Source organism: Hypomesus nipponensis, chromosome 18, assembly GCF_054491055.1.
Source record: "Hypomesus nipponensis isolate SF chromosome 18, ASM5449105v1, whole genome shotgun sequence".
Taxonomy (NCBI): Eukaryota; Metazoa; Chordata; class Actinopteri; order Osmeriformes; family Osmeridae; genus Hypomesus; species Hypomesus nipponensis.
Window position 1 is genome coordinate 11251074 of NC_140378.1, and position 27543 is coordinate 11278616.

General features: G+C 41.5%; 2 protein-coding genes across 3 annotated transcripts in view; one reads left to right on the forward strand and one right to left on the reverse strand.

Annotated features, from left to right (window-relative positions):
• LOC146252093 (acid-sensing ion channel 1-like) overlaps positions 1–27543 on the reverse strand; it is a 35689-nt gene that overhangs the window by 7277 nt on the left and 869 nt on the right. The window contains exon 3 of the mRNA XM_084680128.1: positions 13540–13735. Within this exon, the coding sequence (XP_084536254.1) occupies positions 13540–13719 (180 nt within the window). The 5' untranslated portion in view covers positions 13720–13735. The remainder of the gene's footprint in view (positions 1–13539; positions 13736–27543) is intronic.
• LOC146252094 (uncharacterized) lies at positions 15695–23314 on the forward strand. 2 transcript variants are annotated; one of them, XM_084680127.1, is made up of 8 exons: positions 15752–15785; positions 17130–17164; positions 17250–17319; positions 20471–20675; positions 20937–21997; positions 22106–22175; positions 22435–22600; positions 22879–23314. In XM_084680127.1, the coding sequence occupies exons 3-8, from the start codon at positions 17308–17310 to the stop codon at positions 22991–22993; spliced, it is 1629 nt and encodes a 542-aa protein (XP_084536253.1). In that variant the 5' UTR covers positions 15752–15785; positions 17130–17164; positions 17250–17307; the 3' UTR covers positions 22994–23314. The 2 variants fall into 2 exon arrangements, with proteins under 2 accessions (XP_084536252.1, XP_084536253.1); XM_084680126.1 differs by lacking the exon at positions 17130–17164 and having other exon boundaries at positions 15695–15785.

Consider the following 27543-nt stretch of genomic DNA (forward strand, 5'->3'; position numbering starts at 1 on the left):
TAACATTTGTCACTTTCTGTCCATGTTTCTGATTCGATCTCCCCCATTAGGACATTAATTGGTTCTATGAAAAAAATACTTTCAACTATTGTTCAACGATGTACAATTTCATATTCTCATCCAAATATCTAACACAACCATCTGCCACACAATGAGAGCATTTCTTTCTCTTCATTTGTCCCTTCCTCCCTCCATCCGTCTCCCCCGATGATGTTTTATTCCCAGCAGACTCCTCTCCATCTCCTCCTGTTTTCTGCTCCCCTCCTCCCTCTTGCCCAGCTTGATGAATATTTTACAGGGCAGCAGAGACGGGGCTCTCCTCTTATCCCACTGTCAGACAGGCCTGGATCTCACTACTGTTCAGTACCCATCACCTTCAGACAATAGCATCAAAGCAAAAGAGAAGAAGAGAGAAAGAAAGAAAGAAAGAAAGAAAGAAAGAAAGAGAGAGAGAGAGATAGATAGTTAGATAGAAAGAGAGAGCTAGAGAGAGAGAGAGAGAGAAATAGAGAGAGAGAAGGTCGGCTAGAGCTTATACTCAGAGCCAATACAAACACTGGAGACACAAAACAACGTTCAGAGAAGTAAAGAAAAGTAGGGATTCATGACAAATCTTCGAAGGACGTCTACTAGAAAGACTCTTGGCGACAATGCAGTACAATGACTGTCTGTGGGGGCAACTAACTGGTGGTCTAAATCAATCCCTATTTTCTGTTAGGAGGAAATTGCCCACAGAGCTTAAAAAAGGCAAGCCTTTCAAGATGGAGGAAAAAGCAGGCTAGTCCCTGCTACCCCCCACCTTCTACGGATGTTTACCAAAATGGAGAATGAATAAAATATTTCCATATTAAACAAGACTATTCTAAATAACCATACAGAATGGCTCTTTTATAGAGCTGCTCCCCCTGGTGAATAATGAAAGGGTGCTTGTGGTTCCCCTGACTGAAATATGTTTGGATTGCTGCTTCACTTCCTGTCAGAGTCATGCAATTTTCTATACAATATCTCTCAGGCAGCAGTCAACCCATAATTCTCCTCAGAGTGAGCAAAACGAGACTTGAGCGAGGTGGTAAATAGCATCTCTGGGGACTCAGGTTTTTCTTGTCACACATTCTTAGTGTAGAAACGGAGACTCGGTTGTCTGCAGTCTGCACTGACACCAACACAACTGAACATCAACACTGTTCTCATAACATCAAATAGTTACATCTTTTAGTCTGTAATGTACAGAGTAGAAAACACAGACAATGAATGACAAAGTTCACATTTACGTCAGTGGCACTGTCATTACTGCCGATGCCTTGTATGTACTGTACACCCCTGCAGACTGAGGCATCGCTGTCTTCATGAACACTTACTGTACTAATGGCCCTGCTGGCTGCTGATGAAAGAGTGGCAGACACACCTGGGCAGAACCCATCTCAGCAGATACCTGTTAACTCCAGTGTGCATCACCCCCTCTTAGAGAGCAGCTGTGTACACATCAATGGGTAAACAGCCAGAGGGAAAGTCATACAGGGTTGGGTGGGTAGAGGGCTACAACATAGAGAGTCTCAGCAGGAACACCTTCCACAGTCTCATTCGTTCTTGGATTGCCTGCATGTAGACTTAATCTTAGAAATTGGACATTCATTTAAGTCACATGTGTCAAACTCCGGTCCTCGAGGGCCGCTGTCCTGCATGTTTTAGATGTTTCCCTGCTCGAACACACCTGATTCAATTAAATGGGTTGTTATAACAACCATTCATTAGAATCAGGTGAGCTGGATCAGGGAAACATCTAAAACATGCAGGACAGCGGCCCTCGAGGACCGGAGTTTGACACCCCTGATTTAAGTGAATTGATTTGGTTTAAGGTAAAACAAGTGGGCAATCTATGGTTAGCTAGCATGTGTTCTCTAAAACTGAAATGATATTCATTTAAAGTCCCATAAGGCACTCTGTAGCTTGGTGAATGTGTATAACATGGCTTGGAAGAGTGTAAGACATCATGTGTTCTACATGGTCAGTGGTCTGGATCCCTTTTCAGAGGATAATAAAGTGGTTTGTCAGCCTATGACACATCTGAGTGGCCTTCTGAGTGGAAGTCAACAGGTTGCTTGTGTCACTGTTCCTGCTTATAAGATGGGAGGTGAGATGAGGATGTTTTTGAATAATGATGAAGTATGTGTGCTTGTGTGTGTGCGTGTGGGTGAATAATTGCGGGGTAGAATCACAGTGGAAAGGGAGCACATTCTGATCAGCCAAACAATGATACGAAGCATTTCAATTTCAAGCCAATGATTGGACATTGTAAAGTCATTTGAATTCATGCATTCCGCCTGTCTTCCTTTTTGAATTTGTGCTCACTCAAATCAAAAGCTACTCCATTTCCTTAGTGATAGAATCAGTCTCATTATGCCATGCGTATTTGCCTTTAATTGCTTTTTTTTATGATATCTAAGGGTAAATTAGTAGAATCAAATCAAATTGTCCAGGATTCCCCACACATGAGCAGTTCTCTGTTACAGATTTTTGTTTGGAGGCTTTTTGTTGTCCTCTTTGTTTCTGTGCTTCAGAGAAGCCACATCAATAAGTCAGGGTGACTAGCCTCTACATATGGTCACAGTATCTACACATCTGCTCTCAGAGACAAGGTAGGGCCAAGGCAATCCTCCCCTCCTCCAAAATCCAATGGCCTGCAGCCAAGGACCAGTCGGCCAAACAGCCAGCCCAGAGTCTGGTTTTCAGAGATATAACATCACCAGTAACAAGAGGCATGAGTCAGACTGTTCATAAATAAGGAAACATCTAAACTCAGGAGTCACAGTGCTGGTGACGTAGAAACATGGTCCCTGAAATTAAAACACTCTACAACAGGGATTGACCAAACTGTGGATGGCAAGCTTTTATTTTATGTAACATCATCATCCTTTTGACACTACAGCGATGGCCACCACTACAAAACAACAACCAGAGGATATGGGTCCAGCCTCATTTAACAAATTCATTACCATGGCTCCTGTTGCTTTTGGTGCAGTCTGGAGGGCGGGAAATCTGTCAGGGGGGGGAAAAAGGCGCCAGCAGCTTTTCCCCCAGAGTGAACCTCTCCGGTGTGACAAATTTCACACTCTACTGGGAGAAATCCGCTGAGCTTTCAGATTTCACAGGCTGTCGCATGGAGCTCCTGAGCACACCAGGATTCATTCATTCCCAGATAGCTCATGTAAGCAACTCTGACTCCCAAGCAGGCTGTATTTACACCGTCCCTTCATGCTGAATGGCAGAGCAACTTGAAGCTGAGGTTCAATTTAAAAGGCAAGATAACCCTGTATGCCTGGGTACTCCCAGACTACCAAGAGGACACGTGAGGATGGACATCCAAGATAATTGAGCTCACGGTATGGTAATAGAGGAATGACTGGATTTACAATTCCATGTCTGGCTACTGGAAAGTAAATAAAGTGATGTCTGAACCAAATGGAAAGTGTACCTCCCTCTGTTTCCCCCTCTGTGCTTTACTATTTGATACACAATGGTTCAGCTTGAGCACAAACAGTAAGTTAAACAGATGATCAATACTTTTTCCTTGGCTGGCTCAGTCTGTGTGCGTGTGTGTGTGTGTGTCTATCTGTGCGTGTGTGAGTTGGTGTGTGTGTCTGGTTAGCGGGGATGTTGTTTGGCTCTGAGGGCTCCAGACAGGCCCAGAGAAATGAACGCTCAGAGCTCTGCCTCTCTGCCCCCCTGCCTCTCTGCCCCCCTGCTGTGCGCTGCCAGAGAGAAAAGGACAGCAGGCGATGACAACCACCGCAGGGGACACTGCACACACACATAAACACACACACACACATACCCACACACACATACACACACACACATGCGCAAACAGACACAAATATTCACTATCTTGCTCACTTGGTCCCAAATGAGCACTGCCTAATACACACGCTGGTATAGGGCCATGGGTGCAGGGTAAAAATCTAATCAGGACAATTTTGTCTGCCCCGGAATTATGACAAAAAAGCTTGTGACTGTTGGTGGCTCTGAGCTTAAAACCGTCACCTTGTGAAAGTCAAACTAATGGGACAAGCAATGAGAACAGTGCTGAATACAGTATACTGTATTATGAATATGGAATATTATGAATATATTACGTAGAATACAAATGAAATGGTTGCGAGTCAGATAATTAGTTCCATTCCATACAACACATTTTGTATAATTGGGATCTTTGACAGTTGAAATTCAATGTGGAAGCTAACATTTAACTAGAGGAGCAATTATGGACAGTGAAGCCTACCATTCACAGACAAATGGATACAAAATTGATTTCTTAAATTGCCAAATGCTTCTTTAATGTGCCTTCTGTTACATATTATGTCTCACATTTGTTCTCTGAAATCACCTTTCAAACCACCTAGGTGTGTCTTGTCTCTCTCACAGCAGATCTCCAGTAGCTCGGGCGTTTCTCTTCATTTCCTGCGAGATGATTTAGTTAATCTCACCAGGTTCAGGCTGTGTTGATTTACCTGTCTGGTGTGAGAGGTGAAGATCAGGGTAGGTACTGAGCATCTCTCTGAACCTACTGCAGTCGCCATGGTGACCAGTAGACACCCATCAGGAAACTGACCTCACAACCATCTCTCTGGGAAGAGACCCGCAGGATCTCAGAAGCACCTGACCTACCGATAATCACAGGCGTCAAAACCCTGAGGGCTAAGCATGTGTGTGTATGCGTGTGTCTGTATCTGTTGTCCTTGGCCATGTTGTCTTGAACATAAACATGTGCTGACACAAAAGCAACAGAAAGGCTTGATAAAATCTGCAACAAGCCATGGAAGTCCATCTGAATGAATTCACTCTGACTGAATGTGACTCAATGGGAACACTTGCAGCTGTAAGAAACATGCCACCAAAGACACATCTCCAGCTGGGGCTGTCAGTCCCAGCTCAGAGGAAGAAGACAATGATTAAGAGAAATGGGAAGCTCAATACGAAAGTAGAGGGAATATTTTGGAGTTGATCTAGTTAAAACTAAAGCTTGAAACAGAAAAGAGCATTAATACCTGAACAGCCTGAGCTGGAGGGTTCACTTGAGGCTAAATAGATGCCCAGGGAGTTAGATTGTGCAAATGAGCTTCCCTGAAGAAGAAGAAGAAGAGCAGGAGTCATATCCATCGAATGAAAGGAAAGAAATATGCCTCAAACGCTTGAAAACAATCCTGTGTTTCCCACCAACAATATATCAATGGAAGTGATGCACGATTATCTACTATAAAATCAATATTACCCATCTCAGTCCAGCCAGTCCTGGCAGGCTTATAGTTTTCAGTGACTTACAACCCCAAACAATGTTTAAAGATACCACAATTATGTTCTATAAGGGTTTGAATATATGTGCAAGCCTTGAACACAGGTGGTTTGTATATATCTCTCTGTTTCTTTTGTTTGTGTGTCTCTCTCTTTTCGTTTACATTGTATCCTCTTCCTTTCTCTCTCTGTTTGTGTTCCTTTTCTCTCTCTCTCTCTGTCTCTCTCTCTGTCTCTGTCTCTGTCTCATAATACCATCTACGTTATTTATGCTTCTGTTCTCCAAATAAATGGAAAGCAGTTTTTCTTCTTTCCTCGATATGCCTTTCCATCCTGCCACAAAATGAAGTCATTTGTGAATGTCACAATGTCTTAAACCTCTAATCAGAAACACTAAAATGCCACTCACAGTTATCTCTGCCTCCTGCTATCAGGGGGCAATTAAAACAACACCAGCCTTAATAAAGCTTCACAGATGACAAAAGGCACTAACTACTCTCTAATAAAAAAATAATAATTTGTCACCAGGCAACAATGAAGTCATAATAAGAAGACAATTGGAGGGAAGAGTAAACACTTTCCCAGGTCTTGTGCTCATCATTCTGAATACTGTCTGTTTGCATGAAGCCCTCTTCTTCATACATTTAGACGGTTCAGGGTGGAATGACACTTGGCTTGCAGCTCATGGTGCACAGCTTATGCCATGTCATAGCTCTCATCATGGAACAGAAATCATACATATAGGGAAGGGTAAATATGTGGCTCATAAAGAACGAGTTCACAGTCAACTCAAGGATATAGGGTTTAGACATGAGTCACTAAGCTGCAGTAGCCTGTGCGATCTCCTCTGCTGTGACAGAGATGGGATGGCTGCCCATGCGGTGAGGCTGAGGGCGTCATGGTGGGCGTGTGAGGAAGCAGAGTAACAGAGTAATTAAGACCTGAGGGGACAATGCTGCTCCCCAGTCAGCTGGGCAGCCAGTGCCCTCCCAGAGCTCACTGCGCTGTGTTCCATACCCCTCTGACTGGGAACATATTGTTTCCTTCCTAATTGAGAGAAAGTGTAAGTGATGAGGGAAGGAGACTGTTGACTCCTGCAGGGCTGTGAGGAAGATGAGCCGATGGAGCCTGACGGCTTGAGGAGCAGAATAAGAGAATGCGACTATGTTAAACAGGTGTGTCCCTGTCAGCTGAAGGACACAGCGAGAGACGGAGAGAAAATAACCTTAACTAGCACCTGACGTATCAGGACTCCTTAGGAAACAGTCATAGAATAAACAAAGGAAGGCCTATTTAAAGTTTCAGATGTAGCTGTCATTTTAGAACCTCGATGCAGAATGTTATGAATCATGTTCTCTATTTTGGCCATCAGTCAGCGGCTTGTAGAGCCTGTTTAGTGTGATAGCAACTTGCAGATGTGAGCGATGAGTATAATTTCATTTCCCTGTATGAGGTAGAGGGTGGATGATGTTTCCCTGCACAAGTGAAGGAGGTAAACACATTAGCAGATGAATAAATATTCACAGGCAGAAAGGGATGTTCTGTTTTGTTTGTTTGTTTTTCTGTGGAGCAAATACTATAAGTGATTAATTTAAAAGTCTGATATGCTCTTGTGTCCACTCATTGGGTCTGAATCAAATGCTGATTAAAAGCATGAGATACATATCATTACAGAGACTCTTTAAGTCTTTTGCATCCAGCTCTGTCTGGTTGAATGAGCTACAGATGGGTTTGGTCATTGAATCAGAAAAACCGGCCAAGTGTTGAAGACTAATTATGCTTTTTAAAAGGAAAATCTCCATACAAAATACCTTACACAATATGTGCATGTGCATGGACACACGCTAACATGCACACTTATACACAAGTCCCATTCAGCTTGGTTCCTCATCGATACCTGGATGATGACAGCTCATGAATCTCCATGAGAACTGCATCCCAGTAGAAAAGAGAAGACCCCCACCTCTGCTGACACACACACCCACACACACACACACACACACACAAACAAGCACACACACAAGCACACACACACCTCCTCCCCCCCCCCACACACACACACACACAAACAAGCACACACACAAGCACACACACACATTACACAATTCACTATGGAATTATCTTTGCATACACACAGAGGCTATTATTTCCACACCCTAAAAAATGAAAATGAAATCTCCCTGGAACTCAGTCCCTCAGGCCATGCTAAAGCTAGCAGTGCCTAATTGATAGTTCAGCATTGGCAGAGGAAATGTCAGTTTGAGAGTGATATAAAACTGCACAGGCACATCCAGGAAATACTAATCAGCCGTTCCTTGCTTCCCTGGCTTTAACACTTTGTTCCCCAAATGCTGCATGCTACCTGGACGTCATTGCATGAAATTACAATATCTGTGTTTGTAACGGTTTATAACGGTGGTGGCTATGCTGTGTGTGCTGTGTTTGCATCATGCTGCTCACAGCTTTCTGAGGAAAAGATAAATGAATCCAGACTACATAAACTACAGTCTTTAACTAACCGCAGCCTTTCATAGATTATAAATGTTTACATTATCCCTAATTGTTAAAACAGAAAGAATAAATGATGTCCACCTTTAAATCGTCATAGATATTAATTAAGATGAATGACTCATAGACCACTCTCATGTAACCGCCTACCCTTGTTACCCCCCCACCCCCATCCTCTCTGTTCTCCATGGTTTAGAACAGGTTAGGTTAGGTTCATTTCCATGCAGAGTCTTACACTTCCAATGTCTACAGTGAACACCCTCTCTCACTACTCCCATCTGCCATGTCTGCCCTCTCTCTCTCCATGATCTCCCTCTCCCACCTGACCCTCCTCATGCTGCCACAGTGTATACAAACTCCTGGAGTCTGGACTGGTATAAACCCAGAATGAGCTTATAGAGACCCAACTGAAATGATAGTGTGGCAGTTCTCGTGTCACACACACCCATATCCGCAAACATACACACAACCTATCTTAGACACACACACACTCACACTCACACACACACACACACACACACACACACACACACACACACACACATACACACACATATTCACACACGCACTGCACACACATGTGCACATAGCCTGACACACACACACACACACACTTCTAAGCATGTCGTTCAGGTTCCAGTTGATGTCATCCAACCCCTCTGAATTCATATGTATAGTCTGTGCTGGTGAGAGGTTTTGGCTGTGAGAAGAGGCCTATTACAGGGATTCAGGCTGGTTCCAGTGTGAAGGCAGCACCTGCCTCATTATCCCTCTTCTCCTACCTCTCCCCCTCCGGCTCTGATAGGAGCAGGATTATGTCCAACATAATTACTGTACAAATCTAAAGGTATTTTCCCTTGTCTACCATCCTTCTGTTTTATATGTACATTGTTCTTGACAGCAGAGGTTGTTGGGGTGTTTATGCACTGTGCATGTCAGTGGCCATGGAAGCAAACGTGGGTGTGTGTCTGTGTGAGTTCAGTGTCTGTTCTGCATTTGTCTTATCCTCCCCCAGGGAATCAGTCATCGGCTGGACTAAGCCAAAGAAAGCCTGCATACTGTGAGATTGTAACCCATAATGGATGTACAATATCACAAATACATATCTGTTTATGTTTGTACTTCTATATACTATGTACAGGTCTTTATCATTGTGTGTGTATGTTTGTGTGTGTTGGTCACAAATCTCCTGCAGAAAGCAGACCAGCGCTCACTCTTATCTGCATTCCCTTCAGACTGCAGACATACTGTATACCGTATCAACCCTTCTCCTCCTCTTCAAATGTACATTCGAGGTCAAGGAAGGACAGAGTGGCACAATAGTCTGTACCTTCTACCATCATCATGTTCCCCTGGCTCTCCCTCTCCCTCACACTACACTTCAAACAGCCTGAGTCAGTCAGCCAATGCCAGCATGCCTCAAACCCACACAAAACCCAAGGCTTCCAGTCACCTGCACTAATCCTCAGGATAAATAAAGCATGTGCAGAGCACAGCAGCCAGTCCAGGCTATTTTAAGTGGCACCATTTTATTTTATTTTTTTATAATTTCCTTGTCCGAAATGTATTCATAAAAAAGCATTTTTCTCTCTCAGGTCTGGGCAAATAAAGCATGTTTCAGCAATGCCACTGATCCATTTAGAAGCCAGCTGGAGTCACAGCGATGCACCATGGAACTCTATCTACAAACAATAGGAGACAGGTCTCTCATGTGGGTCCTGCAGAGAATGTGTGGGGTTACTGGTGCAGGAAAGGACATGAAAGGCTGATTTGAAATAGAAAAAGTTGGGCAATTAACTTCAAATATTTGAACCTATTTTTATGCAATCTTAATGTGGTCTCTAATAGGAAATGGTAGTGTTTAAATATTTGTTATGGTTTGGTTTTCAGATTCACTAAATTAGTCTCTCAAAAGGATCATAAAATGAGTAAAGAACAAGGGACTAAAGATTTTGTATGTGTGTGGGTATGTCAGCGATATTGTCTACGACTACAAACACTCATGCCCATCATTTCCTCTCTGCTGCTGCGTTTGGCAGGGGTCCTGCTGACAGTTGGCTTTCTGTACAAGATAACTCCCCTCTATGGTCATCATGAGTATTCACCTGCTGATCTGGTAATGGAGTTATCCTGACCATCAATCAGATTTCCAAGCTGGTCAGCACTAAATACAGTGCATTCAGCAGGGCCACATGTATTCATGTAAGCATTCGCTTACAGGAGCAAAGGAGTATGACGATAAACTTCAAAGCCCCTTAAGTGATTTCACTTGCTCTTAAAATTTCCACCTCACCTCTCTTCACCAAGGCAGCTTTTTTAGGGGAGAACTTTTTGCTCAGGAATAGAGGGAAGAGACGCGTGTCAGGGGAACAGGGAGAAGGAGAGAAAGGGTGTAGGAGTGGAAGATAAAGAGAGCATGGCATGAAAACATAATGAGGATTGTCATGCCTGTGGGGGTGATGTGAAAGATGCACTCCGCAGGGATCGAAATGAATGAGGGACAAGGAAAACAGTTCAGAGAAGAAGGGAAAGAGATGGATGGAGAGGAAGGGGAAACACAGAGCACTCAAGGTCTTGTGGGTGTGGAGGTGTGACAGGAAGGTGCCATGTCCGTAATGCCCAGATGTCCTTGATGTGCCAGAGTGTCTGAACACTGACCCTAAATAAAGGCTCACAGTCTGCTGTCTCTACTGTAGCACTGTGGCTCCAGGTTTCATCCCTGCATTCCATTCCTGAGGGAGAGGGGAGAGGGGGGGATCTGGTTCCATCTGAGCCTCAGGGCATTCTCCCATGAGGAGCCTCAAGACTTGGCCTCTCTATCCTACTTGCCATCAGGCACAATGATGTGCTCCTCCCTGTTTTCTGGCATGTTCTGTAATGTCAACCTGAGGGATCACCTGCAGGGGGTTTTAGTCAGGCTTGAGGCATTCTGTCACATGAAAGCTTTTTCTTACTTAAGCTCTACTTCAAAGACACACTCATCGGTGCAGATGTTTTGATGCCACCACAGATAAAGAGATACATAAAACGTTGATTTAACATTTGATCATCTTTCTAGTAGGGAAAGACCATAAAGTTGTTTAATGGGGAGCTGGATGGTACTGTCGTCTACCGCAGAGAACTCCTCAAGGAGTTGGATGCTTCCTGTTGTCGACATGACAGACAGAGTGATCAGAGAAAGGAGGTAATAGTCTAGCTGTTACAGAGACTGTGTGTACTGTAGGGAGCCTAGAATCACACAGCAACCTCACAGAACAGCAACAGGCTCCCTGGGTAGACTTGTCAAAGCTCTCGCATGACAAACAAGAGAGGCCAGGCATCAGAGCATAGGAAGAGCTCCCTGGAAATTCTTTCCTTCTCTCTCTCAATCGCTCTTACTTTACACTGTCTACTTCAGTTCATTTGTGAGGCTTTTCCAGAAGCTCTATCGCTCCCTCTCTTTCCTCAGGCAGTGTTAAAGAGACCAATTAGCTACCATGATTCTATCCAGCAGTCATTGAGAGGCAGAGGGGAGTGGTGGATATAGTCAATGACTCCATAATTGCTGTCTTTTTATCATCTCCAGTATTCATTTGAAATGCGCTGAACCATCTTATCTCTTAACACTTTGATTGTTGTTAAGATGAACATGTCATGCTTGTGTACCTGTATGGTTCTCCCTGTTGCTTCCTCCCTGCTATTATCTTCAAACGATCCCTCTTAAACTGTGGAGATGTAGACACAACTTGAATAAAGCTAATTATCCAAAACTGGATGTTTCACAGTGGACTCAAAAAGCTTGATTAAAAGCGGTAAAAACTTCAAAGATTTTCTTATACAGGCAACATGATAATATTTCATAGTATGGCCGATGCATTCAGAGCAATCTCTCTGCCATCTGTTTGTAGATATCAACAAACCAGAATTAGTCATCTCTGTAGATACTCTTTTGATAAAATAATTAATTAATGCATCACATAATCAAGTGAATGATGTTTTAATCTTTGGTTTAATCATAGTGCTATTTCCTAATGCAAATCTCAATCAACTTTTATTCAGATGTAATCAGGCTCCCAAATATCACTTAGTGTTTCTTATTGAGTAGTATTTGTCATCTCCCCCAGCACTTTATGCAATGTACTATGTCCTCCTGGAAGTGATTGACACATTAAATGTTCTTATGAAAGCTGCTGTCTATCACAGTAGGATGTCACTCAATCTATCCTCAATATGTCATCATACAAAGATAAATTGGTTAAGAAAATATTCTAGAACATTGGTAATACACATTGTACTACAAAAGATTCAAGTGTTCACTTTCAAATGCAAAAGGATAGAGTCAAGCGCCTTCAGATTGATGTGGTTCTTATTGAGAAGATTTAGTTGGGCACAGGAAATCCTCAACCATCAACAACTTGAAAAGAAAAGATGAATAAAGTGTATGTCACACCGAAATTGATCAAAGTAAATCTTCAAAGAAAATACATTTACCACTACCTTCACGTTCCTGTAGATAACAGGTGAAGAGTGAGGGAAATAATCCAACCCCCTCATAACCACCTGAGGAAACACCTCTTCCACTCCACTCAGGACAGACGCAATCTTCTGAGCCACATCACTCTTCAAAGAGGAGAGAAATGGATCCATCTCTTAGGAGTGCTGTGACGACTGGAGGAGACGAGCTCTCAGAGCCACAGCAGAGGAAGGTGAAAGGCTCGAAAATCCCACTGCCCTCCAAAAAAGACCATCTTCTACATTTGTGTAAGGAAAATAACACTGACTTCAACATGCATGACATGCCTGATGGGTTTTTCAGTGTGCAATTCAGGAAGAGATGACTTTTTCTTTTTCTATAGAAAGTTCAAAACGGATATTCAAGGGAGATACTGGTGCCTAATGGGCAGTTATGCCTGGATCCATGAGCCAAGGCAAGACAAGGAGGAGGCTATGCAGGAAGAGACAGCAGCACAGTTCTGTGACTGAGCCACAGTACAGCAAATAAAGTACATATTTTACTAGTGCACAACACATAACACACAAACACAGTCTGCCTTCAACATCAATCTTTGATATCCTCTGTCCCCTCCATCCACAACCATCTCCTGAGAGCTAATCTCTATGGATCAGGCTGCATGTTGTCAGTGCCACTGTTGTTTGGATGGGATAAAATGGCAAATGATAACTTATAAAAGGTTTTTGAACACACAGATCAACACATTTGCTGCCAGTTCTCTGAAACAGCCGCCATGCTTTGTACATATAGGAGGTCCCTGCATCATCTCTGCGGGCATAGCAGACCAAAACAGAAAGACCACAGTCACTGAAGAATAATCACTACTATGTGAAATCCTTGGGGCAGACATGCTGTGAGGAATTTCACATTCGAAACATGCAATTAGCATCTGCCTGTATGTTACTGTGTCTTAACCTCTTGTCCCCTAGCAGACAGTGACCTGCTACATCATTGTCAGGTTCCTGTTGCAGCTGGTGTAGGTGTCCACATAAACATGCCTTGTGAGGCTTTTCAAGGATTTGACAAAACAGGGATGGTAAACAGCTGTCAGTGATTGACAGACAAAAGTGAAATAACTCTCCGTTGTGTAATTCATGCATGTAGTTGAATTCAAACCATCAACATCTAAAAATAATATACAACAATTGTGTGTACGTATGTTGCCATCTCCCATGAGTAGTTAAATATCTGAAAACAGGTCAGTTGTTTGTGTATGAAAAGGTATCTTAATGGTTTATATGGCATCTTACTACTTTGAAGTCCTCAGGTCTGCACTCAGATCCCCGGAAGTGGCAGGTTAGCATCATGTCCTTGATGTCATGTCCTGTTCGGTCATAGAACTCTCGCATATTGAAGGGCCTCGGCTTGTAGTTGTGGAAGTCTGCTTTGGCCTTCAGCTGCTCCAGAACACTCTCTTCCACAAGGTGCATGTCCCTGATCTCATACCTTGAGGAAAGAGAGAGAAGGGGAGACAGCGAGAGAGAGAGGTGGGAGGGACAAGAAAGAGGGCATGGTAGTGTATTAGTCACATACAGCCTTTTTCAATATTTTATTATATTTTATATTATAATCCAAGTAAAAGTCTTTAACTTCATTTTACTATCATGACACTTGCCACTATTGAGGAATCGACTGTCAACTTTAGAAGACAAGTGCTCTTTAAGACTAAGACAGCAATAAATAATTTCAGCATTAAAATAAATATATATGAGGGGATCAGATGGCGGTTAGGGAATCGGGCTATTACGTAATCAGAAGGTTGCCGGTTTGATTCCTGGTCGAGCAAAATGACATTGTGTACTTGGGCAAGGCACTTCACCCTGCTTGCCTCGGGGGAATGTCCCTGTACTTACCGTAAGTCTCTCTGGATAAGAGCGTCTGCTAAATGGCTAAATGTAAATATATTGCATGAATATAAGTGCAAATGTTGAACAGCTAAGGCTGTTCTTGTGTTGGTACTGTATGTGTGATTGTGTGTCCATGTCCTCATTCTATCCACACAGAGAATAATTGCACATGAGTCACTGGGTTGGGAGAAAGCCTTCCCACACAGTAAACAGCACAATCAGTAGGATATTTTCTTTCCCAGAGTCCACTTAATCTAAGCATTCAGTTTCCTCCTCCCTGTAAAGATACTAGCTACTGGCACATTCAGAACCCTCCTCATCACACAGTAATGTCAAGGTTTGATGTACATTTACATTTAGTCATTTAGCAGACGCTCTTATCCAGAGCGACTAACAGTAAGTACAGGGACATTCCCCGAGGCAAGTAGGGTGAAGTGTCTTGCACAACGTCATTTGGCACAGTGGGGAATCCAGCAATCTTCTGATTACTAGCCCGACTCCCTCACCGCTCAGCCATCTGACTCCCATATGTAATTTGAAATGTAACATTTTGACCGAACCTTATTCAAGAGTGAGACAAATTCTGTATGTATAATTATTTATATAGTCTCAGTTGGACCAACATGGAATGTTTATCATATCTTATTTTGATCATAGATTTAGTGAAAACATATGAATAATAAACATTACCAGTATAGTTATAGCTAAACAGTTTCAATTGAAACCAATACAAAAATATTTTTGCAACCCTATATTTTTGTAACCCTGTTTTTAAAACCAAGTCAATAAAAACTTGGTTTAAATAGTCTTAGTTCAAGTCCAACTCATCAAACTAAAAGCCACCAGAGCCACCAGAGATATCAAATCAGTCATCAACCATTCCACTTCCAATATTTGGTTCTTAACGTAATCACACTGTAAAATGTTACCAGGATTTTACAATATTTAACTGCAATATTTCACAATAAATCATTGTATTATAACTTTACAGGCTTTAACTGTAATAATAACGATATCATGTTGTAATGTAGAATTTACTGTGAAATCAATGTATACACAGTAAGTTACTGTGAACAAATCGATACCGGGATTTCACAGCATTTTGTTGGGTTATTTCACAGTAAAATACTCAATTCAAATAATCCTTTGAGATAACCCAATACATTACTGTAAAACTTGAATTGCACTTGAACTGCACTGCATTGTGGGATCAAGAAGAGACAGGTGGATCCACGGTGGATACGGCAGATAGAGTTCAAGGGTACACTCACAGAAATGAATCATGGCATATTTTATAATTAAGTATTTACATCTATTTTATTTTATTATTTTCCCAAAATGTATTAATTAAAATCCTTAAAATGAGCATAAGTCTATTAATTCCTAAATATATTCAACATTATCAATTAAAATATACTATAATGTTTTAAATATGGCTAGCTGTGAAACAAGCAAGATTCAATTAGTTCAAACGTATGAGATTGGTTTACACATAGATATATATATGGGTTTACGTGCAATTTTCAGGAAGTGAAATCGTTTTGAGGTGGAAATGACGTCAGATTTCGCGCTTTCCCAACCGTTTGTCTTTTCGACCATTTCACCTCAGAGCTGCCTGCTTGGATCGTGACCCCCTTGGCTCTATAACGGTAAAGTATCTGCATTCATCTAATTTATCTGCTAGTAATTGCTTTGTGTACTTATGTTTTAGTTGTTCAGTTAATACCGTACTACACTAATTTGAATAATGTAATCCAGTAAATCTGTCATGATTGCAAACATTTTCGTCTAGTTTGATAGCTAGCTCTAAGTCTCACATGGTCGATGTTAGAACCTTCTAGGGTGGCTAATTTGAAGTTGGCATCAGTGGAATAGAAACATAGAATATGTTGCCTCATCTAAAGATTTGTTGCAAGTACTGTTCAAACTATACATAACCCTATAAATGTGTAGTTTTTTTTCTGGCTCCAAATTTAGGATGAACAATTAACGCTAGCTAACTGCTGTGGGTCAGCGCGAATGCTATTTTTAAGTATTAACATTGGAGTAAACTAGTGTTGCCCAGTAAAGCTGTACCAAAGAGACACATTTACATAGCTTCAGTGTTCCTGTGCATACATGGGAGACAATCACTGCAAACGAGCTGCAGTTCCTGTGCAGACAGGAGAACGTAGCAGAACGCCATCTCTGTAGCACTCCATCCAGTCCAGAACCCGGGGCCCTGAAGTCTCGACTTTTACGATACTCAAACGATGCGATGTTAATATACCTCTCTGATCTAACGAGTCTGACTAGCTGTCGTGACCTCTCAGGTGGGCTTTGGCTGTGATGGAAAGCTGGAGAGATGGTTGTTCTGCTAGGTTCTCCTGTCTGCACAGGAATTGCAGCTTCTTTGCAGTGGTCGTTAAAACCCGCTAAGGAGTAGCGTCACGCATATGTGATCATTCGAAAGCGTGCCCCACAGAGTACCGTCACACATGAGTGATTCTGAACATTCCAACGACTATTTTCCATAGACAAAACTAGATGACAAACGCTATAGTATGGCTTCAAAATTTACAATTAGGAGGCTAACAAGTAACACTAGCAGGTAGTAGCATTGTTACAAGTATTATGCTAGGTTGCAAGGTAACGGAAGCTAACTAAAGCTAGCTAACTTCCGTTTTGGAAAAGTAACTCACTCTGGTGGAAGCGTCGGTAATAGAACTCACTCCTTAAAACGTTTTTAAGAAGCCTAATGACGAATTATGGTCAGAATTATGTTGGCCCATGCTACACCCCTTCACCAGATATACAAAGACAGTACTACATTGTTAAAATCTTGATCTTCCCACTACATTGAAAACTCAAATTGTGTGTTTCCATTTAAAGTTAATGGTCTCCACATGTCGTTGTTAAGCCAATTACAGGTTGATGGTAAAAAATGTAAAACAATACTTGGGAAGTCTGAAAGTTATAGGAGTTGAGCAAACATTTTGTTCTTTTGTTCTCAGTATTATTATTGTCAGCATGCAGTGCATCAATAAAGGTATAGTTTCTAAATAATTTAGCTGACAATAATTGGATGCAAATATATGTTTCATTAATTTTCATATTTTTTTCTTTCATTTCAGCCCACTTCGAGATCTCTGCCCATTCCCCTGCCTTCCTCAATTAACGTATTGCTGATCGATGGTTGACAAGGTAATATCATGCCTATTCCATGCCCATGCTAGCCAGTTCATTTTCTGGATTTTGTCAGCCTTTTGGTAAACAATGTTCCACTGTAAATTTAACCCGTGTGAGCATGTGTCTGAGACTGTTGTTCCATTTACTCAGCATACAAAGCTGCACAGTAACACTCCCTATTATCAATATCAATGTGGTGTACCTGACTGTCCTCGGATGTACCGGAAAGCCACTGTTCTGAAGACTCATGTGTATAGAGACCACAAAGGACCAGAATCTTTGCAGCATTGCAAGCCACTTGATACACCCTTAAAGTGTGTGGCTCTGTCTTGTGCTTTTAAATATGACACTGTGACCTTGCTTGTAAAGCATTTGAAGTCACACGTAAAAGACGGATTGGAAACTAAATGCCCATTCAGAGGTTGCAACCACAGCTTTACAGTTGCATCCAGTTTTGCATCACATGTTTCCAGGAAACACGCAAGTAGACGTGTAGAGGATCTGGATGAGTTGGTTCTAGATAAGTCTGTTCCCACAGAGCCTTTGAATCAGCCTGAGTCTAGTCAGTCATGTTTTGATATTTCTGATGAACAACATGAATCAGAAATGCCATTTGCTGTGGATGAAACCCTTTTTTTACAAAACCTTACACTTCTCTACTTAAAATTACAAGCTAAGCTATTGTTACCAGCAAGTACCATACAAACGATCATTGAGGACTTTCAAAATGCCCATGAGCTTGGCCTGTCACATTCCTTTAGCATTTTGAGTGAGAAGTTGAAGGTACTTGGAATTCCTGAAGCCACTATAAGCAACATTATTGATGAATTGAATGCAGGGGATCTACTCAAGCTCTATAATAGAGGAGTTCTGAGCACGGACATAAAGAGGAAGGGTGCATTTAAAAAGAGTTTCAACTATGTTGATCCTGTGCCACAGTTCTTAGGAACTGATGAAAACGGCAAAGAGTGCTTTGCACAATACATACCTGTGCTGGAGACATTGACTGCACTATTTAAAAGTCAGTCTGTTCAAGACCAGTATGCCGCCACCCGGTTGGAACCCTCTGCTCCTGATGTCTATCAGGATGTTAGGGATGGAGAGGGATTTCAAAACAATCTTTTACTGAAATCTGAGCCTTCCTCAATTGGTATAATACTATACCAAGATGCATTTGAGGTGGTCAACCCACTTGGTTCAGGGAAAAAAAAACATAAAGTGTTAGCAGTTTACTCAACCCTGACAGACATTTTCCCACACTATAGGTCGACCATCAATCAAATGCAACTTGTCCTCCTCTGTAAGGAGCGTGATTTTAAGTACTTTGGTACAAACAAAGTGTTTGAAACTCTGATCAAGGACCTCAAAGTCTTGGAGGAGAGAGGTTTTGTGATGCATGATGGCAGTGCAGTTAAAGGTACTTTGGTTGCCATTTCGGGAGATAACTTGGGCTCCCACTGTATTGGTGGCTTTTTGGAAAATTTCAGTCGGGCTGATTATTTCTGTCGGTACTGTGAGATAGATAGGGGCAGATTTGTGAACGAACCACATGAGTGTGGTACCATTAGAACAGCAGAACTGTACAAAAGTCACTTGGATGATCTAAAAACTAGTGACACCAACTCTGTATGCGGCATTAAGTCTGACTCTCCTTTTAATCAGCTTGCTCATTTCCATGTTTGCCAGCCTGGCCTTCCACCATGCCTTGGCCATGACTTGTTTGAGGGTATCGTCTCTTATGACCTTTCTCTGTTTATTGACACTTTAGTCAAGGAGAAGCATTTTACTTACCTTCAATTAAATCGGTGTAAGAACCAATTCAAATACCAAGGAAATGATGGCAACGACAAACCGGCAGATCTCTCTCCTGGCTGTGAGAGATTAAGTGGGCATGCAGTTCAAAACTGGTGCTTTCTTAGATTGCTACCTCTCTTGGTAGGTGACAGGATAAAGAATCCTTGTGACAATGAGGTATGGCAGCTCATTTTGCAGCTAAGAGAAATAGTGGAACATGTCTGTGCACCAGCCATTACAGCAGGCCAGGTAGCGTATCTAAAAGTCATCATTGAAGAGTACATATACTACAGGAAAAAGCTGTTCCCTGACCATCCCCTAAAGCCAAAGCATCATTATTTGTGCCATTATCCAGAGCTGATCATACATTTTGGGCCACTAATCCGCCTGTGGACGCTAAGATTTGAAAGCAAACACACGTTTTTCAAACAGTGTGCCAGAAGATTACACAACTTCAAAAGTCTTTGCAAAACTCTGGCAGAGAGACACCAACTACTGCAAGCCTACTTGAGTGCAGGAAACCTGTTCCCTCCACCAATACAAGTAGAAAAGGGTACAGAGTTTTATGTGAACGATTACAACGACAGGATCAGAGCATCTGTAGCTAGTTATGAGTTTGAGTCACAATCTGCAGTGGCTTGTAACAGTGTAACAGTGAAGGGCACTGTGTACAAAAAAAGGATGTTTGTTTTGCTTGAGAACAAAGATGAAGAACTTTATGTTGGGAAAATTAACCTGGTCATTGTTCACCAAGATTCTGTGCACTTTGTGACAGAGAAACATACTTTTGTAAAGCTGATAGACATGGGCATCTACTGTGAATTAGGAGCAGCCCAAGAGAATTATGTTTGCATCAAGCACAAGGATTTGCTTGACTACCATCCTCTTCCAGCTTACAAAGTGCATGACCTGTCACTAATTGCCCTTCACCATTCTTTTTCAGTTTAAGCAGCCAGGTGAGAAAAGAAACGGGACTGTAAGAAAGACTGGCGGGTATCAGCCAATAAGAAACCGTCCTAGTAAATGTACTAGTTAAGAATCAGTTAGAAACATAGAGAATGACGGTTGGGTTTATTTCTTACACTCGTAATCTAAAATTTTGTTTAGTAGCTGAAAGAGTGCGTTCATCACGAAAGTAAGTTGTTTGTTGGTTATCTTATTTTCTCACCTACAGGGATAGTGACTAGTGGTAAAATAGAATGCACAACTTAATTATTGTGGATAGAGATAGATAAAATACAGATGGGAATAGTTTGTTCCAGTTAGGGCTGCAATGTTCAATCGATGACTAATCAACTATTAAATTAATCACAAACAGACCATTTGTGCACAATGGAAACTAATTCATGTTTAACACATTCTGATCTTTCAGATAATGAATCATCTAGAGATCAAGGAAGCAGTCTCATCTTTTCTACCAGGCCTTCCTGTTGAAACCCTGACTTCCTTGGTGGAAGGGTTTGAAGAGCTTGGTGTGGAGACCAGGGCAGACCTTGCTTTGCTACAAGAAAAGGATCTGGAGAAATACCTCAGACCAATCCAGTGTCGAAAACTGCTGAGTGGCATTCGGAATGAAGGTAAATCCATATTTTGACAGTGTAATGTGAACATTGGACAAACACGTGACATCAACTTCAAATAAACAAGTTTTAGTATAATTTTTATCTTCATCTGAGCATTAGGGGTGCTGATGAACATTTGGTCTTTAACAGCCGAATGGTACAAATTGCACCATTTAAGTTTACTTGTACAAACTGAAACTTTTTTCAGCAAGAATACTCAATCAAACTTTTTCCTTCTGTATATCTAATAATCTTTTCTTATTCTGTCACTTCTAGGATTTCCAGTGCTTGACATAGACTTTGGTATTGCCTCTCCACTTGGCTCAAGTACTCCATGTCCCTCATCATCAAGTTCTGAAAGCACATGCTCTTCTTTCCGCTCAAATACTCCATGTACCTCACTATGTACCTCACCAAGTACTCCAGTTCCCTCATCATCTTTGTCGTCACCCACAATTCCTGGCCAGCAATGGTATACAAACTTCCGGGTCAGATGGTACCAGACGCCAGCAGCAGTTCAAAAAGCAGTGGCAGATCAAACAAGAGCATCACCAGGGGACAGAAGAGATATGGTGAAGGTAGTGGTGGACCAAATGTTGGAAAATGATCCCAACCCCACCAGAGGGATGTGTCAAAGCATTGCCCGGAGCATTGTAAGGGACTATCCGAATACTTTTGCTGATGTTGGGAAAAAAGGAGACATTATTGGAGATGGCTGTCACTCTCTTCTTCAGCAAATTAAAACGAGAGTAGAATATAAAAATAGAAAAAACACTCTTGCACGGCGACGCAGAGAGAGAAGGCCCCACATTGGAGTGGCAGAGGGGGCCAGAGAAATGGCAAGAGGCCCTGTGGATCAGTACGGATGTGTGAGGTGGTGTCCTGAAGAGCTTCCTGCTGGAGAGACCGAGGCAACCTTGGATGAAATGAAAAGGCAACTGTGCAACATCTACTCAGAGGAAGGGATGGGCGGGGCAGAGAGAGCTGACATTCTGATGGAGAAGACCTACATCATTCAGCGCCGGTACCTGAACAGTGTGCCTGCACCAGCCATTGCAGAAATAAAGGAGGAATGGCCTTTTCTCTTCTCGCAAAGAGGCCTTTACTCCCAATTTGGTCTGCTGACAGATGTCTCCATTCTCAATAAGTTGCAAGAGGCCATGAACGGAAAAGGCAGTACAGCCATTCGTTTCTTCCAGGAACACAGCCGTCGTCCTGGGATCGAGGATGTCCTGAACACTTACGAGCCAGAGACTTCAGACAAGGCTGCATGTGTCCTTATGCTCCTGATGGCATATTTCAAAGAGCCCAAGAATTCCATCATGCTTGAGAATGATGTAAGTTGTTTAAAAGATTTATTTTAAAAAAAGTGATTTCATTTCATTCTCTTATGCACCATGTTGAACATATGCAACTGTTGATGTGTGTTGTTTCTTATTTTACAGCCGTGTGCTACAGCTGCTGATGTGCAGAGGACAGTGACGTTACCAAGCACCCCCTGCTTGATTGTCCAAGGTATTGTTGACATCTGGATTTGATATTGATATTTTGAGCTGTATGTGGTTATTTTAAATAGGCTTAATGTTCTCTGGTGTCAGGTGTGCTAAGAGACAGTCAATTAGACCAATAACAATGGTCAGTGAGTGGGCCACAGTTTTCAAAAGCATTCAATGTTGAACATTTTAAATGAATGAAATTCAAGAGAGCATTCCTCTCTTGTGCAGCATTCCACTTCTTTACAGTAGTGATAGATGGGTATCTCTGTTCCCTTCAGGCGACCTGATGAAGCCTAGCACCTGGATGCTATCCATTGAAGGACAGGTGGTGATGGGACCACATGATCGCTTTATCAATGGGATAGCTGCGGTTTTTGCAAGCTACTACAATTTGAACCTGCAATATCCTGAGGATGGCTCCTGCACTTTGGAGTTTATCCAAAGGTATTGTAACACTTAAAATAACACTGGACTGTATTGCTTTTTTATTTTGCTTGGATAGTATTTATGGTTGTTCATTTGGCATTTTTTCCTGCCTCCAATGCTTTATTACCTAGACTGATTTTGATGAATAAATGATGAGTTTTAGGAAATGTCCACAAGATACTAAATTATGTCAAGTACGATTTGGTTGAAGGGAGGGCACCACTGCATGTGCCTTAGATAAATAATGCAATATTAAATCTGTAAAACTGAAAGTTGTCTTTGCTTATCGTTTACAGGTGCTTCTTGGGCATTAACCCAGAGCAAGGCTCAAAATCCAAGAGGCGTGGAGGCATAAGCCAAAATGTGAGCACACTCCAAAGAAAGCTTGTTGACTTTGAGTGGTCTTTGTAAATATGAAATAGTAGTGTTAAAAATGAAAATGTATGTTAAGGGACAGCCCTATAGTAAATTGTATAATTGAATAGTGAATTTAATTTAAATGTATGGTAAGGGACAGCCCTATAGTAACTTGTATAATTGAAAAGTGAATTTAATGAAAATGTATGTTAAGGGACAGTCCTATAGTAAATTGTATAATTGAATAGTGAATTTAATGAAAATGTATGTTAAGGGGACAGCCCTATAGTAAATTGTATAATTGAATAGTGAATTTAATACTTTTTTCATTATTAAAAAGTTAAAATGAGTATCGTCTTTGTTGTCTTAGTTCTTGCTTTGACTTTTAGTTTAGCAAATCCAAAGCACGTTAGTGTGGTAAAATCACAGTTAACAACTCAAATTTGCAGTATTTTGCAGTGTTAATAAAATTGTAAATGTACAGTAAATTACTGGCTACTAGTTGCATTACTTTTACAGTAAAAGTGTAAATAAACAATATTTTAATGTATAATAAAAAATAAAAAATGTACAGTAAATTACTGGCAGTAGAAAAAAAAAATACAGACAATTACTGTAATTTATATACAGTAAGACAATGTAATTTCACAGCTACATACTGCTATATCACAGTAATTCAATGACAGGACAACTGTGAAGTTACAATATACTGCTGTAGTTGTCTTGCATTTTACTGTGAAATGTTTACAGTTAATTATTGTGAAACATGTGCAGTACATTACTGTGAAATATTTATAATACATTACTGTAAAATTACTGTGAAAGTAATGCAACTAGTAGCCAGTAATTTACTGTAAAGTTACAGTGAAATATTTTACAGTGCATGCCAACGAGGTGGGAGAGATGGCCCACTTCTTCTGATGGTACATCTGATCCAATTTAGATACTCTCTCTAGCTGCAAAGTGCCATGATTTTCAGGCAGAGCCTTCAGCTGATTAAAAGAGGACTTAATTGGGTTGAGGTCTTTGCTCCCAAATGTCATTGCTGTGGATAAACCTGCCAAGAATGCACTTATGAGATAAAATCCCAAACGCATACAAGCAGGAAAGAATCAGCGTAGGCTGACACCTCTGTTTGTATGGACTTTTATTATCATGCCACAAGACATTTGCCAAACCCTAAAGGTGGGGGGGAAAGACGGTGTATTGGATTTCATGCCACAAGCACTTTCACTTCTGGATGAGAGCTTAACAATTGAGGGAATAACTGCATCGTCTCTCTACCTTGGGAGACTGGATAAGTGAATAAATACCAGCTTTGAGTCACCAAACTAATTCAGTGTTTTTTTAGATTTGCAATAGAGAAAGTAACCTGACATTGGCATCTGTACTCAATAATCACATGACTGCACAATTTGATGAACTGCAATTCTTTCTGTCAGGCAATAAATGACTACTTAACACCTCTTCTTATAATATTCCAATTTGCTCTGGGTTCAAAGAAACAAAACACATACCTCTGGATTAGATTATTTCTTTGATTGTGCTCCCTTCCATATGTCATTACAGGATGTAATCCAGCCACTGGTAATGCTCACACCTGTCATTCCTCCAAGAGCAATGGATCAGGAGGTGTATTTATCAAGCTTCAATCAAAATTGAAATAACCCTATTTTTGAGCAAGAAACCAGATGGTGAAGATCCTTCTCAAACCATAAAACCACTGATAGAAGAGCTTATTTCAGAGACAATTTGAGATTGTTGAAACTGGGACACTGATAGACTTCATTAATCATTCCATGAATCAAAACTAAAAACACACAGATGGACTGACAGTATTAGGCCAAATTAGATGTAGATCAGTAGTTTCCATATCATCAACTGTAACATATCATGTCTAACAGATCAATCGTCCTGACAACCTGTGCATTTCTCTGTCAATCAGTCAACCTCCTTTTACAATTGTCAGTTCTGAGAAACTATTCCTTCCCCTTTATCTCACAACAACAAATGCTCTTTCACAGTACAGTGTATGTGTGTCTGATGATATTGTAGGTGTTGATCAACAGAGTCCCAACGACAGCAACAGGGACGCGGAATGGGCTGTCCTGACTGGGCTGTCCTGACTGGGCTGTCCTGATTGTTTTATCATCACACAGCCAGTGACATTTGAGAGAAGACCCAGACACTAAGGATCTGAACTGTGTTGACACAGTTTCCCAGGCCAGTATTAGTCGGTTTCTCCCTTCTTAAAAAGCCCATCTCTACAGTAGGCTTATGACTCATTGCCATTGCATCCCAAGATGTTAAATAATTACAGCAAGTCAATAACCCTGAATGAACATTTTCATAAAGTCAAAGACTCAACATGCACTGTTATCTAAAGATACACATTTCAGTTTATATTGAAGACACAAACTCCTCTCTGTTAATCCTCCATCCTCCACAGCGTTTATCCCAAGCTACAACAGTAAGAAGACGTGTGCTATGGACCTGCTCAGGGGTTTAGTGATGGTACTGCAAAGCCCAGGCTCACACAGCCAAAGCACACAACAACATATATAACTGACAGAAAATAAGTTCCAATGAGAAATTATGTGAGAATTGCAGAAGTATAAAAGTAATTCATTAAGAGACTAAAATTAATTTATACTGCCTCAAAATGTATGTCATTGTACTCTGCCCAAATGTCCCACTGACAGTCATATCAGGGCAATAACTGAGAAACATACTTTAACTTGCAAGTCTGAGATGAGGGATAATTATAGTTTAGCTGTCTAGTAAATCCATCATTTGGAGCCCTTGGGAAAAAGACATCTCTGTTCATATTTCTGAGGTGTAATCTATGGTGTCTCCAGTAAATGTGATTTACCACACCTGTGATTGAGCAGGGAGAGCAGCTCCCCTGCGTGGTACAGGTCATTGCGCGTTACTCTGCTGAAGCGGAATGAGTTCAGGTTACAAAATGTCACAGCGGGAAACACCATCAGCGGGGTCGCGATCTCGTCCAGTTTGGTGACGTGTGGATACTCCAGGTAGAAGTGTATTCGATCGACACACACGTACAGTAAGAAAGTCAAAGAACCGAGAAAAAACACGACCCATAAACAACGCTTGATCCACACCCGTTCATAAGTAAAGATGTGAGAGATTCCGTGCAAGGTAGAGTTGTGCGCAAAAACCTCAATAGGGGGAGGCTGATTGCACTCCATCTCTTCGGTTTCTACCTTAAGGTCCATTTTAACCAGTAGCTACTCGCTGATGTAGAATTCTTTAGGCAGCCCGATGTCTCCCTTTCACAACTTGAAATACATTTGTATCTCCATTTCGCGTGGATGAGAAAAATACACTCCACAAAACAATGTGCGCATACATATTTACTAAAAATGTGATTTCAGTCTATAGAACATTTCGACTGCACCTGTGGCATCTGCAAGGCAATTCATTAACAAGTAACAGGCTGTCTCTTTACAACGACTGACCACAAGAGCATGCGGAGACCCCGCGTTTTGTTGTCGCGTGGTTACCAGCCGGGATGCAAACAAGCTATTAGGACTCTCTCATCGAAAGCAAGCAAGCAAACATAAAAATCGTTCTAAACGCCTGTCAAAATAAAAATGTCAATAGTATGAGTTTCCAAGGTGTCCATGCTGTTCCTTAAGATCCCATTATCAATAAAGATTGCTACAATACAATGTTGTCCGTCTTGGTATATGTCATTTGATCATGAGTTAATCCGTTTCCCCTTCGTGCGCTTAAAGACAGAGCCTATCACTTCACATCTTCAGTCTGCGAATGTCCGAACGAGAAGATTCTCGCTACCGGGCAATAGGTCGTTGGATTGGACAGTCTCTTGAGTGTGTCGCTGCAGGCTGTTTAAAAGAGAGACTTCGCAGCAGAGTGCATGGGAGATTACCGTACATCCACACGGCATTCCGTTGAATGAACTTCCCTTTCAGCCCACACTCCCTATGGATTCTCCCATCTCCATATTCAATTGAGAAAATGTGTTTATGTGTTTGTGTGTGTGTGTGTGTGTGTGGGGGGGGGGGGGGGGGGTTTGAGGGAGAGAGCGAGAGAGTGAGAGAGAGAGAGAGAGAGAGAGAGAGAGAGAGAGTGAGTGAGTGAGTGAGAATGAGAGAGAGAGAGAGAGAGAGAGAGAGAGAGAGAGAGAGAGAGAGAGAGAAAGAAAGAGAGAAAGAGAGTGAGTGAGTGAGTGAGTGAGTGAGAATGAGAGAGAGTACATTACAAACCGCTGTAGGGCATTCCACACCTGGAACCTAAATTCAAGAGGGTACAGCTCGGGTGTAGGCTGCATCTACACATGTGCTAAGAGTATCAGGCCACAATTCCATGATCGATGTGGTTGGCACTAACCTGATTGGAAGAAAAAGTGAGATCAATGAGCAAAGGAGGTGCAAATCCCAATAAAATATTTACATACAAAATAAATGTTGTTATGTACAGTGGGAGTAATTCCGGCTCTACTAATACAACAACATATTTAGTATGGCATTACAGATTCATGAGTGTTCGAGTTGGGAGTAAGCAGTTTTCATTTGACACCAGTGATCTGACCCATTTGCTAACACTTTTGGTCTCAA

What these genes read in the sequence shown, in the direction of transcription:
- LOC146252094 (XM_084680126.1), top strand. An exon ending in CCCCTGCTTGATTGTCCAAG is followed by an intron (nt 22,176 to 22,434) that starts GTATTGTTGACA and finishes TGTTCCCTTCAG; the next exon opens with GCGACCTGATGAAGCCTAGC. An exon ending in ACTTTGGAGTTTATCCAAAG is followed by an intron (nt 22,601 to 22,878) that starts GTATTGTAACAC and finishes TATCGTTTACAG; the next exon opens with GTGCTTCTTGGGCATTAACC.